Source organism: Hylaeus volcanicus, chromosome 6 (genome assembly GCF_026283585.1).
Source record: "Hylaeus volcanicus isolate JK05 chromosome 6, UHH_iyHylVolc1.0_haploid, whole genome shotgun sequence".
Classification (NCBI taxonomy): Eukaryota; Metazoa; Arthropoda; class Insecta; order Hymenoptera; family Colletidae; genus Hylaeus; species Hylaeus volcanicus.
The window spans coordinates 25,172,837-25,189,874 of NC_071981.1; the positions used below are offsets into that span (position 1 = coordinate 25,172,837).

Below are 17,038 nucleotides of genomic sequence, written 5' to 3' on the forward strand. Positions count from 1 at the left end.
TTCGATAATTGTTCCAGTTAACAAAGGAAGTTTGGCAACACGAATGTTTACACAAAATCTTTACAGAAATACAGTTTATACATATAAATTCCTTTTTTTTATTGAAATTTTCTCTCTGAAGTAAATGTCCATCTAGTGGTGAATAGACTGTACTAGCTTAGGCTTCTGATCAGCGCCATCGGTGGGAAAATACTCAAGTTTGTAGTGAAAATAGTTCCTACTGATACTGCTAGATGGACGCCAGCAACCATAATTGCCCTCGCCATCTAGCGTTGAAGAGGTCGAACTAATTTTGGGAGTTTGGTCAGCGCCTCTATCGGGAAAACGTCCAAGTTTGTCCTCGAATAGTTTATGTTTTCACTGCTAGATGGCGCCATTATTACCGGCATGGTGGTAATGTACCGACATGGGTCGGTAAATACAGTGTAATGGCGCCATCTAGCGTGAACAGTAAGAACTGTTTCTCGACAAACTTGAGTGTTTTCCCACCGGTAGCGCCACTAGCTATGAGGTTCCTGTCTAAACTTATAGACACCTATATATATATATATATAAAAGCAATTAAATGTTTAAACGATATATTTCTATAATATATTGTAGTATTATAAAGCAAAGAATCATATGAATTGTGCGTTTATTGAAAAATGAAAAATTTCTCACTGGTTCGTCTTTCGCTCGATGTTTCGCTAGACTAGTTGCATTTTGGGCAATCGTTCTAATTAAATTAAGATTATAAGGTAGACGTCTTATATTTAATTTACAATATCATCCTAAACGAACACGATACATACCGATTTGCGAAAAATTCCAGCTGCTCGTTGCTCTCCAGTGGGAAGCTCGAGAAGCGTTGCCCGTGGGAATCCGAGCGTCCACGACGCGACACGAGTTCTCGTCTCGGCTCGGTGAGTCGATCGCGCACGCAGTCGTGCTCGAGCAGAAGTGCGAGTTGGGTTGGTGAGAGTTTGTTCGTGCTCGTGATCGTTTACGTTTTGGTGTCGCGTTCAGTGTTTCCGATTTCTTTAACGATTTTCGCGTGGACCGTTTGTCGATCGACGCGAAGATGACACCTCGCCGGTTTCTACGTTAAACAAGGCTCCCGTGCAAGGCAACTCACGCCAACCAGCAGGATGATGCAGGAAATCACGGACCAGTCCTCCAGGACGGTACTCCTTAACACGTTTGTCGTGAAAAAGAAACGGTGCAGGGTCTACTTTCATCGCGGCACGCTGATTTGGGAAACGGAGAAACCGCCGTACAGTAAGTAGACCTGTCTCTGCGTTCTCGCGATCGTCGTCGAAACATCGGAGAACGGGATACCTTCGAGTGGTATTCGAACGTTGGAATCGATCATCGTAACAGCGATACTTTTTTATTATTGTACTCCGTTTCGGTAGAGCAATCATAGACGCGTATCCGTAGTTTAAAGGGCACGTATTCGACGATGAACCTGATGTTGTTGTTTCGCAAAAGAGAATGCGTCGTTGTAAGGGCTAGGTTTCTGCCCGTTAGGGGTGGGGGTGTTGTGTACATGCACTGGAAAATAGAATGGGTCAAGGGAGAGCCTTTTCGACGTTTGGAACGTTTTCACAGACCGCTGTCGAATAACTCGGTTCAGTTTTCCGCGTTTGGTTTATCGCGCTCTTTTTAGTTGTATTTTGTCGATTACGTGTTTCGTGTCCCATCATGCGATTTTATTTTATTCTTCGAAAAGCAAATTCTTAATTGGAAACATTATGCGACAGAGGGTTAATTTAACGCCGGTCGATCGAAACAGAGTCCTGACTACGATATCTGATCTTGAATGATCGATCGTCGCGTACCTAGAGATAAATCTACAGGGTGTCTCAAAAATGTTGTAACACCTCGAAAAGGGTGATTCGGGAGGTGATTTGAAACAACTTTTTCCTTAGCGAAAATGTTGTACGAGGCTTCGTTGAGGAGATATTAACGGAAAACACTGACCAATCAGAGCGCGCGGATACCGTTGCAGCGGCCGCGGTAGCGAAGGCTGTGTGCTAAGCGGCCGCGCTTGTACGCAAACAAGCGACTCGACGTGCATCGAAGGACATTGGACGCGGCCGCTTAGCTCGTAGCCTTCGCTACCGCGGCCGCTCCAACGGTATCCGCGCGCTCTGATTGGTCAGTGTTTTCCGTTAATATCTCCTCAACGAAGCCTCGGACAACATTTTCGCTAAGGAAAAAGTTGTTTCAAATCATCCCCCCAACCACCTCTTTCAATTTGTTACAACATTTTTGGGACACCCTGTATAGGACGAGCGTCCGGCAATGCTTCCAGTTTGACCTAAATTTTGGTTCCAGTTGTTGCAATGCTTGGTAGTATCGTTTCATTAGAACTTGTTGGTTATTAGGAGTATTATGAATACGATAAATGTAGCGGTGGATTTCAGACTGAATCGGAGCCGCCCTTCTCGCTTCCTTTCGGAGAACCTTCTCGAAATTGTATTAAACGTTTTACGCATGTATACCTACGTCGCAAAGTTTTGCGTAAAACTTTGACCCGATCTGTTCGTGGATTCTCGCGGAAGGCGATACAGGAAACTCGAAGGAAATTCACGGTTCCGTGACGAAATTTTTCCGGAAATTGTTGCGAAACTCGATGGAGAGTTCCTAGTTTTGTTCGATCGTTCGTGGCACGCGCGACAAGTCGAAGAATACAGGCGAAAAAGTTGCTCGTATCGCGAGCAAGGTGTCATCGATTTGTTCCCAATTCCGCTGCGTTAATAAAGCGGCATACTCGAACCTTTCCCGTTTACCGAACGTTTACAAACACCCTTGAAAAGAAGACATTCATGGCGCGTTTTATCTTAGCGCTTCGAAACGAAGAGAATTCGTTCGGAGTTGGCTGAAAACGATTCCGTAATATTGTTGCAGCGATAAGGGTTCAAGGAACCCGTGGCGTAGACGCACCTTGGCATGGAAAAGTTGCGTGGCGTTTAACTGGTTGATAAAGTATTTGTGGAATCGTTGGGCAACGGTGCCGTTTAGGAGCACCGTTCGAGAAATACTGGATGAAAGAACCGAGGGAATCGGAGCGGACGCGGCGTTCCAAAAATTGCTGCCGCTAAATTTATTTTGGTGGACGGTGTCGCGACGAGAGATGCGACCCAACGGGATAACAAGGTGCGCGGAAGAATTCCATCGAGCACCGTCGTTATTTCCAATTCGGACGAACGCGCCGAGTCATCAACGCGCCGATAGATTCGTGCTGCATTTTAATGCTATCGTTATCAGGAGGAATCCTGGTCGTACTTGGTCATTATCTCCGCGTGTGACATGGCTTGCGTCGTTGATCGCTGTCATTTGCTCGAGCCCCTTCCCTCTCTCTTCGATTTACGTCTGAGCACATTTTGCGAATCGCCTATACCTTTCGTTAGCTTTTCGAAGCTTCGCCTCTTGCTTCTTCGCTGAAAATTATACCGTCGTTAACATTAACGTACCGTCCGCGTATCCACTTTCCTGTTTGTTGCGTTCTAAACGTTAAAACGATCCGTGAAAAGGAACGAATTCCGAGCTCCAGCGCGTCGCAACGGACAATTTGCGCAGAGTGTTCGCAAACGAAGCATGTTTTTCTTGCCGTGTTCGACACGCGGACGACCCAAACTGGTTTCGTAAACATCTCCGCTTCGGGTCGCGTTACTTCTTTTTTCATAATTTGCCAGCAGTTTAACGCGGCAAGGTCAACGAAAAGTAGCGCTACGAGCATTGAAATTTGTTCGCGTATGGATAGATAACGAGTTTTCTACGCAAATTGATATTCAAATGTCGCTCGTAAGTCAACGGCGAAGCAACCGATACGTTGCAACGTCTATTTTCTGTTCGGCAGTCGTGTTGTTTAAGTAAATGTTGCTCGACACCCGCTAGCCTAATTAGGTTGGCGAACATCGGGAACAAAATTATTAGGTCGTTCCGTAAGTTCGTGCCGAAGACTGTGTCGAAATTTAATAAAAAAAAACCACAGAAATTTTCTAGTAACGGTATAATGACTATCCGAGAGAGATGAGAAACTATCGTGAAACGAGACAGATTATCTTTTCTTGCGACGCTTGAGAGTATGTTTCGCGTATTAATTCGAGAAATAGAAGTATAAATGGCACGAACTTTTAGGACGACCTAATAGAATACGTTCCTCGTTTATCGTAATATTTTGTCGTATAGCGCAGTTTTGTTCGTGGTTATCGTTAATCGGTTGGAACGTTTTAATTAAGAACAAATACAACGCTACCGAAAAGCTGGATGTTATCGTTATCGCGTTAAAACGTTGATTTTGTTCTCGTTAACCGGTTAAGTAATTCGGATCGATGAAAGAGATACGTACTACAATCATTTAATCATCGTTGTAGACGATTCGACGTAAGGGTAATCGAACTAGCAGAAGCGTCCTGTTCAGGGCAGACGGACAATTGCAGAACCAGAGTTAGTTTTCGGTTGCAAGTATTCTTTTCGAGTCAGATTTGATACGCCTGGCCTCTTGCGCGATTTTCGTTCGTTCTCGTCGATTGCTCTTCTAGATAAAACCAATCGCGTATTAATATGAAAATAAACAGTAACATCGAGTATATAGGAATAATAAACACGGACGTATAACGATATCGGAAAAAGTTTTGTCGGATAAAAAGATAAGATAAGGTAAGAGGCGAGTACTATCATCGGTATAATTAACGAGATAAAAAGTTGCGAGAGTTGCATGGCAAAGCGATCCGATCGTCGAGTCGAGGATGGAAGGATTTACGTTCTCCCGAACGCGAGAGTCCGGAAAATGTTGTATCGAACGAATCGTCGGATCCGCGGAGAAATGTGCATCGCGTCGATCGCGTTACATAGCCAACTGCTATGCGCGTCGATGTTCTCGAGCGTGCTCGGAATGCCGATCGAGTCTTCTCCAGTGATCGGCTCGCCTAAAAGCAGGAACACGTGTAGCTACGCTCGGCCTTGAAATTAATTTCCATATCGTTCCATTTCCGCGTACATCCGCCGACGCTTGATACTCGAAGAGAAAAGATAAAAACCACGACAATTATCGACTCGAACGTAATAAGTATACGGGATAAACTCGCAGACTTGGAGAGAATACTTCATCGTTGTTTTCATTTCTCGTCCAACGATCGGATCGTCATTCCGAAATTACGTAAAGACACTTAACGAAGCGTTGCGTTGGTAATTTATAAAAAGAATATCGATAATTCGCGCGTCGGTGATTTACAAGAGGTTTGTTTCTCGAATGTCCAAGGAGTTGAGCGTCAATAGAGACGGAGTAAACAAAGTTGAATCACGTTCGCGTGCAGTCGAGTATCGAGTGTAATACAAAGGGAGCGCTATAAAGATGGAATAAATTAGAATTAGTTGACGGTTTTTATTAGTCCATCTGTGTTGACCGATGTTATTGCGAAATGCTTTCATTTGCATGAGATTACCGTATCTTCTCTGTTTCTCTTCTGTCGCCGTCACTACCATTATTCGCAGTTTCGTCCAGCGTGGAATTACGGAAAGGGCTACGAAAAGTACAGGAACGCTGCGAATCGAGCAGGAGCTACGGTTAATCGATAGAGGAGCAAATAATCCGTATTCTTAAGAAATAAAGTATCCTGTATCGGCAAAGGGTGAAAGAAAGAAATATTCGATGATCGGTAACGGCGCGTTGTCATTCCATCGCGCTCTTTCGCTTTTCGACTTCGCCTACTTTGCGGAGCGAAAGCGGGTAATCGAACGGTTTATAGAATCCATTGTCCCCTGGTTGAACTCGCGTGCTGGCTCACGCGTAGAACATTCGTTCGATAGCGGATCGGTGCACTAGCTCGACCGTCGCCGATTGGATTTTAATTACCACAGCTGCAACCGCGCACCTCGTTTCAGCTTCGCGTTTCCCGTGTTGCGTAACGAGAAACGAGAGACCAACGTTCAGCGCGCGTCGTTCTTCTATCGTTTTACTAAGAAGAGGGTCGAAAACCTCGAGTACAGATCGCAAACGCTACGAATGCGTCAAATACCGATTTAGATAAAACGTAACGGTAAGTAGACAAAGACAAATCGGATTGGAGTAAACCGAGTAATCGTACACGAATCTTAGACAAAAGGTTTCGTAAACAAGCCAACGGAGATAACGTAGAAGAAAGAAACCGAGAAGTCGTGCGATAGCGCGAATATATTATCTGCTCGGCTCGGCGCGTATACTAGTTTTGCAACATGGCGCGTATCACAGGTATCCCATTAACGAGTAGACGGGAAAATAATAGATAATCTGAAACAAAGAATGCAACCGAACGAGAGTTTTACGTAAGGCGTAGACACGCGAAAGGAAAACTTGCGAGTCGCAATATGTTTATATATGTGTACGTAGACGGGAGTACGCGCGTACGCATACTTTTACGTGAATTTATACGTTGCCCCTTTACGTAATATCTCTTGGCCTGCCAAACTGGTTCTCCAAGCGTGGACAAATTGCTGCGACGTCATTCGACCCGACCTCGTCGATCCTGTAAAACCTTCCAGTCCCGTTACCCTCGAATGTCCTTTGAACCGGTGGCACTTTGGCACGCGTCCCAATTATCTCGACGACGCCGACGTCGAGGCGGACCAGGCTCTCCGCGTACGTTGAGGCCGCATCTGCAACGATAATCAGCCCTTTCCTAAACCCACGCGGCTCTCTACCTCTTTCCTCGTACCGCGTATCGTTTCTTAAACTTCGACGTTGGGTTCGCTTCGTCGGTCATCCACGCGATTCGGGGATGAGAAGCTATGCGAATAGACAAACATCAGGAACGAACGATTACTTCTTCTTCTTAACGAGCGACGAGAGCGCGATGTAGGTCGAGCGATTAATTTATTTCGACGATTGCTCGCTTGAAGCGATCGACGAGATCGTAATCCGAGCAACGTATACGGGTATCCAAGAAGCCTATTCGTAAGAACGAATCTACTCGCTATAAGGTCTGAACGCCCGCATCCAATAACTAGGATATCTGACTTTGCAAACTGTCTACCGGCGGAAATTGAAAGTCGCGCAACGTGTGCCCGATCGCTGACACAAGGAGGAACTCGTCTAAAAACATTTCGCACGAATAGCGAGAATTTCTGTCGATTCGAGAAACTGACGTCGCGAGTTTGGTCCAATTTATCCGAAAACAAATAGGACGGTTCTTTCTTCTAGCAATCTCGATACGATACATATTATTCTTACGATGAGGAGGATATCGAAATCTTTTGCTCGCATGCGCGTTCTCTGCTGGAGAAGCGTCGAGCAAATGTAAGTCGATGACTCGTCGTGTTTTCTTTATAATTGTTTTTCGCACAACTGCTTATGTAAGCAGATTACTATTATACAGAGTTGTATTCGTAATTACGCGACACCGAGACACCGAGTGTTTCGCTCGAGGTACCAATTACGTTGGAAAATTACGCTGGAAAATTACGCGATGTTTAATTAATTCGGGAAGTGGCTCGGTCGTAGCATACGGATAGTATCGATAAAAGTCTCGGGGAGTGGCAAGGAGAAGGAAAGAGTGGACGCAACGAAGACGGTAGAAGCAAAGTGGCAGATACGGTTCCTTATTCCAAAAAGGATAGGAAGGAATTATTGAAAAATACGTTAAAGACATTGTAGATTACGTATTAGGTTTACGTTTGTAGAAGTTAGTCGATAAGTGAGCGTGAACCGTGCTGGAACGTTCTGGTTGCCACGCAATAAGCATGACGGAGCTTTCCAGAAGTTTCATGCGGGAACTACAGAATAGTTAAGCATGTTTACGTGGGTAGCAAGACGGAGAGAAACGTTGACCACTACCTAAGCTATTCTTAGAGCAAGTCAGGAGAGAGACGCGGTGATCGAAGAGTAACAGGTGAACCGCTTTTTACTTGCAACATGCGAAATTCCGTAGCGCGCACCTGCGTACCTAGGATATCGATGCAGGTGCAATCTATCGACGGAAAGGTCGCTCGAGCCTCGATTGCACTCGTAAGAGGAATTCGTAATTCGTCCTGTTTGGCGCGCGTACGTCGACTGCAGCTAGAATTTGTTCAGGTAAATTTAGGCACGGGTCGTTGACACCGATCTCCAGAGACGGTGCGGACCTTCGGATTAGGCGAGCGAGGGAACCGGAGACCGGAGAAGGTCGACGGTTTACGCGAACGGGCTCACCTTCGTTCCTCGCGTCCACTTTCGACACCGTCTCGCGATCACGCCTATTCCTCGCGGCGTAGGAAGCTCTCACTAGGCTAGACTTCCTTGTTTTCAGAGGACTTTGACCCAGCGATGCGACCGGTGGTTAATTCTCGTCTACGTTAAACGCTGCTCTATCGCTTTCCGTAATTAAAATCGCTCGAAGGACGTCTGGCGGTATCCGGTTTTCCAGGATTTACACGTGTATCCACGCAGCGGAAACTTTTACGGTTTAATGGTTTCGCGAATGTTGTGTCTCGCGGATACTGCAAGTGCGACCCATAAACACGTTTAGGCTTTGTTCCAAGACTCGAGGGGCTTCGTCGATGCAGAGCCAATGGAGGCTCGACGAGAGAGTTACTGTCGAGAAACGTGGCCTTAAAATCGCTAGACAAGGGAGATCGTCTTTTGGTATAGTTGCACGCTCGAAAAAAATGTGGGACGCGAGTCGCTGGATGACGCGCGAAGGAAACGCGCGAGATCGTCGCTGACGTTGACTGTATTCGATCCGTGTCACGTTACGAAATTCTTCCTCGTTAATAAACTGTGACGTCGAGAATGGCGTTAATTTCTTTCGCGTCTTGCAAATTGTATCGCGATATTTTCACGTCGTACGTTAGCGATTAATGCGGCTTGAGCAGCGCATAGAAACGGCTCGTGTTTGGAATTATCGTTTCTCGTTCGATCGTACTTGAATCGTAAATGAGGTCTGAAACTGACATTTTTAGCGTTGATTTCTATTTACAAACGTACTTGCAAGCACCGCAATGGAAATAATGACTGAAACCTCATAAGATCTTGTAACATCTTCCAACACTTCCTTACACGTACCAACACCACCTGACATTTCCCATTAACTTCCCTTCATTTCCTGGCATATTTCCCTTAATGGGAAAGTTTTGTTTCGTTCCCAGATCTAAAGAAATCATCGGTATCGTTGCTACTATTAACGTTGTTGCTCCAAACGCCGCTATTATCGAGATTGCATCTCGTTGCATTTCACAAGTACAAATACGTTCGACTTATCGCGTCATCAAAAGTTTCTCAATGTCCATTGTGGTCGCGGGGCTTGATGCCGTTGTTGACAATGCCGTTTGTTTTGTCTCGAGGGTTCTTTTGTTTCAGCACGACAGGAATTTATTGAGTAGCAAACGAAAAAGGAATCCAGTAGAAACGCTAAAAGAATTATTTCGATTTTACTTCTTTTCGAGAGTTTGTACGTTTGAACAAAGACGGTTGCGAAACGAAAGAAATAAAAGGTTGGTATGCGGCAGTTATGGCGCGCCACTCTGTTCGCTGTTAAAAGCATGGCTCGCGAGACGCTGGAGAGCAATTACGCGAAGCAGTCTCGAAAGAAAGGAACCGATTCAACCGTCGACGCACAAAACTCTGTACCTCGTGAAATAAATTGGATGACTCGAGACCCCGGCTGGAGCGTTTATTATTTCGATCGCGTCCTCCCGGTGCGTGATGTGTAGCTACACGTTCGTGACACGCGATCGAAAGAGATACTCAATTTTCGATCGAACGAATGCGAAGACTCGCGCTGGAAATTGCTCAGCGACTATTCCAATTATTGTCACGTATCCGTTTACAATTTAAAATAACAACGGATCGCCGAACCTTTTGCTAAATCGATTAAATCGTTCGACGACTTTGTTTACGAGCGAACTAATCTGTTCCGTGGATAATCGCTGTGAATAAATTTGTCGTAAATGTAAATGTTTGCTGTTATCCGTTTTATCGAGTTGTTTAAGGTCGACGCTTTTCCGGGCCTGAGACTAGAGTTACCTCTCTCTAGGTAAACTGTCAAACATTGAATACTTGTAAATTGGTTTGCTATATTTTTCTAGCAAGATGGACGCTACCCCTGACGGACGTGCTGGCCGTTCGTTACGGAGACGATTGGATCCCGGGGGTGAACGCTAAAGAAAAACAACCACCTACGTCGCCCACGTCTCCTACCGTTTGCCCTACCAACTTCATTTTACATTACGCCGTTCGCGGACCAAAGAACAAATGGAGTCATCACAGTGTCACGATGAGCCACACCGATCCCAGACAAGTGGCTTCCTGGGTCAAGACCATACGAAATTATCTGATGGGTGAGCGTGGTCTTTACATCGATCACTTGGTCACTTATTTTCTTTTCGTCTATGGCAGAAAAATGGTGGCCGCGATGAATAATGCACCGAGTATCGATCGTTAAAGTTCGCCGTTACAAAAACGTCCTGTCCACGGAATAATCGAATAAATCGATTACTACCGGCGTCATCGAGTAGTAACAAGTTTCGCGGTTCGAGTAGCAATTTTTAACAGTACTTAACGATTTCCTTGTTCGAGATTCGGTTAATCCATGGCTTGGTATTCCGCGACGAGCGAGTAGAAAGGATTAATCGTAGCGCATGCTGGAACTGGGTCGTTGGTTACGGTTCGAGGCTGCGCAGCCAAGGCGCTTTTTTAATACCTCGCCGCGTATAAAAATGAACAGGGAAACAAAGAAACGTAAAGTTAATTTTATGCGATACGTTGAACGCGATCGTTGCAACTCTTATTGTAGGAGTTTTATCAAAATATTTGCTACCTATTGTTTTTTCCATAATTACGACTCTATCCTTGACCGTTCCAATTTCACCATCCGATTGATGCGCGAGCAAAAGGAGGTCGCGATCGAGATTTCGAATTTTAACCACATTTACGCGCCGTATCGATATTAAAGTCGCGCGTGTAACAGGAGCACCGGTTTACCTTGCGGAATTTTTTATTCGCGCCTACGGGCCTTTCTTTCGCGAGCTCTGCACCCGAAGCGACCAGTTTTACGTCATCGTCGTTCACCGAGGAGAAAGAAAGACCTCTAAACCACTCGACCGTTGCACGCGTGCACTTTCCGTTGGCCAAATAAGGTGTTATTTCGGTCTAGCACCTTTGAGCACCGCGTTTATATAGGTAACCTCGAAACGGGATAGAGATCTTGACGGAATGAAAAGCAGTCGAGAATAACGGGGACATTGTGTTCGCGAATAATCGTAACGCGAGTATAGCTTGGAAAAGTAACAACTGCTTGTTGGCCTCGGTAGCTAAATCGGAACGCCAAGTTATTAATTCGATAGTTGGTTTCCCAACAACAACTATTAAACTTTATACTTTATACTTAAGAAACATCAACGTCAACGCTTTGGTTACCGCGTGCATCGCTAAGGATAACTGCACGGTCGATATCGCGACGATGGCAAGAAACGAACGCCTGTGTTATTCCTGCGAATGAGCGTAATTCCCTGAATGCGAAGATCGTGCTAGGCAAACCGGTTATGTCGTCGATCAATTCTTCGCGATTCAAGAGTCGCGAGCCAAGGTCACGGTCGATACTTCAAACTCGCCACCCGACGACCGTTGGACCTTGACGTTAAAGAGCTATCCGTGAAACCTGTTTGTTACCTTAACAACTACTCGTCGGTTTGCCGCGTTTTTAATGTTCCGGAGGATCGTGGAATAATTTCAAAAGTAGGCTTCGCTTCGCGATTCGGTGTTGCTCGACGAGCGTCCTTGTTGCGCGGTCGTGAATCGAAAATCGGAAACGAACGAGTAACGATCGCGAAGGATAAAAATAGGCCTCCGCGGATCGAGAACGATTTACTAGTCGGTATGAACACTTACTTTCACCTCGGGTCAACGTCGCCGTGTCACGCGAATCGAAGAGAAAGGCAAGTTTTATTGGCAGCCGAAGAAAAAGGTTTCCCAACGAGGGAAATGTGAAAAGTTTATACGGCGTTGGAAGTAGTAAAAGTAGACGCGTTACGGTTAGGTGTCCCGAGGTGCGAGGCTCTAGAGTACTCTAGACATTCCGCGAGTCTGATAACAAGAGCGTCGAGGAAATTTGGAAGCCTGCGGATCCGAGCACGTCTTTAATTATAGCTTGCGATATTACCAAGTCTTTGCGAACAAAGTTATCGACCTGGCCGGTGAACCGAAGCGCCGTTGCCTCTATCGAATCGCTTTCGCTTCGAGGGAAACGTTGTCGCACGGAAAAACAACCGAGGCGTTTCTTTATCGTACATGTAACGCGATCTCTCTTCCTAAACCGCTCCGATGGCGGAACGAGAGTGGCTCTTGTATCGATCCGGGTTTACGTTCCGTGGGTTATGTTTTCTTCCAAACTGTCTGTCGTCTCCCGCTTTCCACGTCGGTATATCTTTCGACTTTTGATTGAATTGAAACGGCATCCGTCGGAATGTTTAGGTTTGACCCACCGTCCCAGAAGAATACTGTTGTTCGTGAATCCGTTTGGCGGAAAGAAGAAGGGGGTGAAAATTTGGGAGAAGGACGTGCAGCCCTTGATGACCATCGCGGGCATCGAGACAAAGATGCTGGTCACGGAAAGGGTCGGCCACGTTCGCGACACGCTTCTGACCGCCGCCGATTTGAGCGACTTCCATGTAAGAACAGAGCGTAGACGTATAGATCTTGAACAGGTTGCGATCGGTTTTAAGCTCGCGATTCGTTTAGGCGATCGTGTGCATCGGCGGAGACGGCACCTTCGCGGAGGTGATCAACGGGCTGGTGCTGAGGACGTCGAAGGACCAACAAATCGATTTTAACGATCCCGAAGTCAGACTACCAACCCCTCCGTTGCCCATAGGCGTGATACCCAGCGGGAGCACCGACACCGTGGCGTACAGCCTCCACGGAACGACGGACGTGCAAACCGCAGCGATACATATCATTTTTGGCGACAGCACTGGCCTCGATATATCGTCCGTGCACAACGACCGGGCGTTCATCAGGCTGTACGCCAGCGTTCTTAGTTACGGCTATCTGGGAGACGTGATCCGGGACAGCGAGAAGTTCAGGTGGATGGGTCCCCAGAGATACGACTACTCCGGTGAGTAGATGGGCTGCTGCCTCGGACCGCTCCCCGGTGTCTAAAACGATCGATCGTTGCATTCCGACGAACAAACTCGGATTACGAACAAACAAATACGTACGTCGCGTAACGACACGGTAAATCGGCTGCTCTCAGGTTTCAAGAAAATCATCGCGAACAAAGGGTACGAGGGCGAGATACAACTTTTGTCCGACCCTTGCCATCCCGCAACGAGCACAAGATGCACGAAAAACTGCACCAGATGCTTGCAGCACATGCATAACAGCGTTCCCGACAAGGAAATTTCCAGTAAGTCCGTAACCCGTGTCCAATCGTCGACGTAACACGATACCCTTCGATAGATTTACGTTCGTTTCAGGATGGATGACCGTCAGAGGGAAATTTTTCATGGTGAACGGTGCCAACCTCGCCTGTGCTTGCTCCAGGAGTCCCATGGGCTTCAGTCCTCACTGTCACGTGGGAGATGGCTGCGTTGACGTGATTCTAGTTCGACATACCTCGCTTCTGAACAACATCAGAATGTTGCTCAGGCTGTCCAGCAAACAGAAAACTCTGGTAGGTGCAGTAATTCGCGGATAGGACTACATACTCGTGAACGAACAAACGAAATCTGCGAGTTTCCTAGAATAAACGCGATTCGTTTCTCTATTTGTTTCTTCAAGTACGATCTACCGTTCGTCGAGGTGTACAGAGCGAGGGAGTTCACATTCCGGGCCATGCCCACGCTGCACATGCAGTCCGCGAACGATATTAACACCGGTTATCTGAAATCGAGTCTGAGCGTGTGGAACTGCGACGGCGAGGTGATCGATAACTCCAACGTGAAAATCAGGTAAACACTCGTCTAGCTATTCCCTAGTGCTCCGCGGTCGAGTCTGTTTACGCGCTCGCGCGTAACTTTACTTTGATTCCCGACGGCGTCCAAGTGCTTTTCAAGCTGTTGAAATCGATACAATTTGTTCGCAGGGTACACTGCCAACTAGTGAACGTGTTCACACGGCGAGCTCAAGAACCAGTCGACGAGCGAACCTGCTTTTGTTAGTGGCGAACCGATCGACGTTCCAATGTCGCGCATCGGTTGGAACGGGAGACCGAGCACGCCAAACGATGGCATCCAAGTCGCACAGTTCCTCGGACTTGTCCCAATTAACTACTCGCTGTGACGATATTAACGAGTAGCCATTCGAATGGCAACGATCGAACCCGATCGAGCGGCAACGGTACTCGTAGGTATTATTTTTTTAACGAAATTTATTTGTTTAAAATATTTTTAATTGGATATCGGCACGAGTGCTCTGTCCTGGTGCTTTCTACAAATTATGAATTTCCAAAGTTTGAAGCGCGATCATTCGGACGTTTAAAAATTATATTTACGTTCGTATATTATTTATGTAATCGAAACAGTATTAGATAGTATTAAATAAAAGGAAGAATATCTCGTCAATCCGAAACGCTATCGGTTGCGTGGTGTCGCTGCCGCTGGATCGCTGATCTCTACCGTCTGATCATCAACGGAATACTTCACTGTTACAGATGTTCACTGTTAAGACTTTCTTCGGGTTAAATATTTTGCTTGACGCGAATTACGGATGTTCGATTCCCATCGAAGCAATCGATTTTTAAACAGAATTAAGTCGAATCGACTCGAGAAATCGCTTTTCTAGTTGCTAACTATGTCTCGCGTATACTTTGGTATTTAAGATATTACAACGAAAAAATTGAACCAGAAATTAAGCGGTAAATTACCTACCGTCTATCAGCCATTTGAAAAATAATCGATGTTGTAGATGGTCGCGTGCTACTCTGCTGCGACCGTCAACCATGTGGCTGCTCTCGATAATCTAACAACGATACTCAACGAGGGCCAAATATGCTCGCGGACGTTTCAATGATTCTTTAGAAATATCCAACGAGAAAAACGTAAAACCTTTAGGAAAATACTAAGGAACGAAAGGAAAATTAATTATACGAGAATCGAGCATCCCTAACGCGAACAAAGCCGCGCCTAGTGATCCTGTATCGTCTCAAAGGGGGATCTTCGAAGGAAGATCTCGGGATGCGGGACATCCTTTGCATCTGCGCTCGGCTAATATATTTTTTTTCTCTCTTTTTTTTTTTATCGCTCGTACTTTTAGATCGTAGCCAACGATCGTCGAACATTCCATCGTGGATGTTTTCATTCGCGGATCATTCGATAGACGGTACTTACGTAATTTTGTATGAAAGGCAATCGGCCTTTTCTTTTTGGTCCTTTTTCCAGCATTGCTGCACTGGCTGCGCATTTTCCTACTTGAAACAAACACTCGAGAAGCGATTGCTGTAGATTCGGTGCACGGAGAGACTTTGTTTCTTGTATGATATTTCGAAGGATATTATCGTTAAGACGCGTAAATGTAATTCGATGGAGTATACAGTCCGATAGGTATCGTCTCCCAGAGATTCGATAATATTTTTCACGTATCCTGGAAGACGATCCAAAGGGACGAGTGGAAATCTAAGACTCTTCGAGACGCTAAGAGGTGTTTGAACAAAAGTTAAATACAGGTGCAAACATGCCTAAGAATATGTATCGCACCCAGACGCTCGAAGGATAATCAAACGTTTCGTCTTCGATAGCGTTAGAGTAGGCGATACTTTCTTTACCGTGTCTAAGACGGCTCGTTACGCGCAAGGACGAGACACGAATTGAAATTTTAAATGTAACGCCCGTAGATGTACGTTCGAGGGAAATCTGGCTGCTAGAGCTTGAACTTAGACCAAGAACGGAATACTTTGGACAGGGAAGAACCGTGCGGTATTTACTTTACCGGAAGTATTTCGACTTATTTAGTGGCGCGGTCAACGAAAGGATCGATCTTTGATTTCTCGAAGTAGGCAGCACTCGATGAAAGTAGCGAAGAGAGATTCGTCGTACGGTATAAATCTACGTTGCGCGAAACCCTGGTATGTATATAGCGAACGATCTAAATCGTTACGTGCTTCGGTCCAGGCACGGAACGTGAAAATCTTCGGCATCGAACTCTCGCGAGGAAGTTTCTATTTCTAGTCCGTCGCGTTCGCGCCGAGAAAAGCGTAGAACGATTTCCGTCCTTGGTTTCTACGTATCCGCGGCTCTGTCTACCGTAACGATTAAACGACGATAATTTACCACTTTCGAACAAGCTACTACTTATTTCGCGCTTCGACTCTTTATTTTAGAGTCGCGTAATATTAGCTCGTTCGAGACTGGACATTTATCAATTTTTTAATTTGTATATATGCAAGCTTGTCTATGATTATTGTCGTAAGGATGACGCGGCATCTTTCGTACGAAAAACGTTATTCGTGAATTTTCCTGCTTACCACGACCACTCCGCGCTTCTGGTACTCGATCGATCGTCGAGTTAGATAAGCTTTACCCCAAATTTCCGAATGTCCGGCTGCATTTCTTAGCTTTCGTTACCAGGTCCATCTAGCCCGTCAAGAATTAACGACTTCGTTCGTTTAACCGTTTGCGGTCCGACAAACGATCCTTCCGACTGGCGTTTGGCCCTTTCTTCGAGAAAACGTAGCTGTCCTTCATGTTTCGTCTACGACGATGGTTTTTAAAAGACAAAATTTAGCTACGTATCTTTCTTCGGTAAGATCTTATCAACGACACGTTTAACTTCTCTTGTGGAAATTATGTTGCCCTAAGTTTGAGCCTAACGATGTCTGGTTTAGCTCGAGGTTGTCTTCTTCACGGAAACGATCGAAAAGTGATATTTTAAGTTTTTAATTATTCAATTATTGAGTGTTTCTCACTGATAGAGGAAACAACGATGAAAGTAAGAGAAAGAAAAATGAAGGACCACGACGGGTTAACGATCGGTGTACTCGAAATTAGCGATTATTAGAGATTACTTTGTAGAGGCGTGTGTCCACAGGTTGTACAGATATACACACATAAACATAAACATATATATATACATATATATATATATACATATATATATATATACATA

General features: G+C 45.6%; 1 protein-coding gene across 2 annotated transcripts in view; it reads left to right on the forward strand.

Annotated features, from left to right (window-relative positions):
* The first annotated feature begins 908 nt into the window (after positions 1 to 908).
* LOC128878409 (ceramide kinase) overlaps positions 909 to 17,038 on the forward strand; it is a 16,384-nt gene continuing 254 nt past the window's right edge. Inside the window, exons 1-8 of one of the 2 annotated variants that reach the window (XR_008457399.1) lie at positions 909 to 1,257; positions 10,027 to 10,278; positions 12,410 to 12,606; positions 12,677 to 13,052; positions 13,191 to 13,343; positions 13,414 to 13,610; positions 13,718 to 13,887; positions 14,022 to 14,281. Coding sequence is in view for 1 of the 2 variants with exons in the window: in XM_054126590.1 (XP_053982565.1) it covers positions 1,128 to 1,257; positions 10,027 to 10,278; positions 12,410 to 12,606; positions 12,677 to 13,052; positions 13,191 to 13,343; positions 13,414 to 13,610; positions 13,718 to 13,887; positions 14,022 to 14,097 (1,551 nt within the window). In the remaining variant the exon portion in view is untranslated. Of the gene's footprint in view, positions 1,258 to 10,026; positions 10,279 to 12,409; positions 12,607 to 12,676; positions 13,053 to 13,190; positions 13,344 to 13,413; positions 13,611 to 13,717; positions 13,888 to 14,021; positions 14,605 to 17,038 lie in introns of those variants that run through there. The other variant, XM_054126590.1, reaches the window with a different exon arrangement.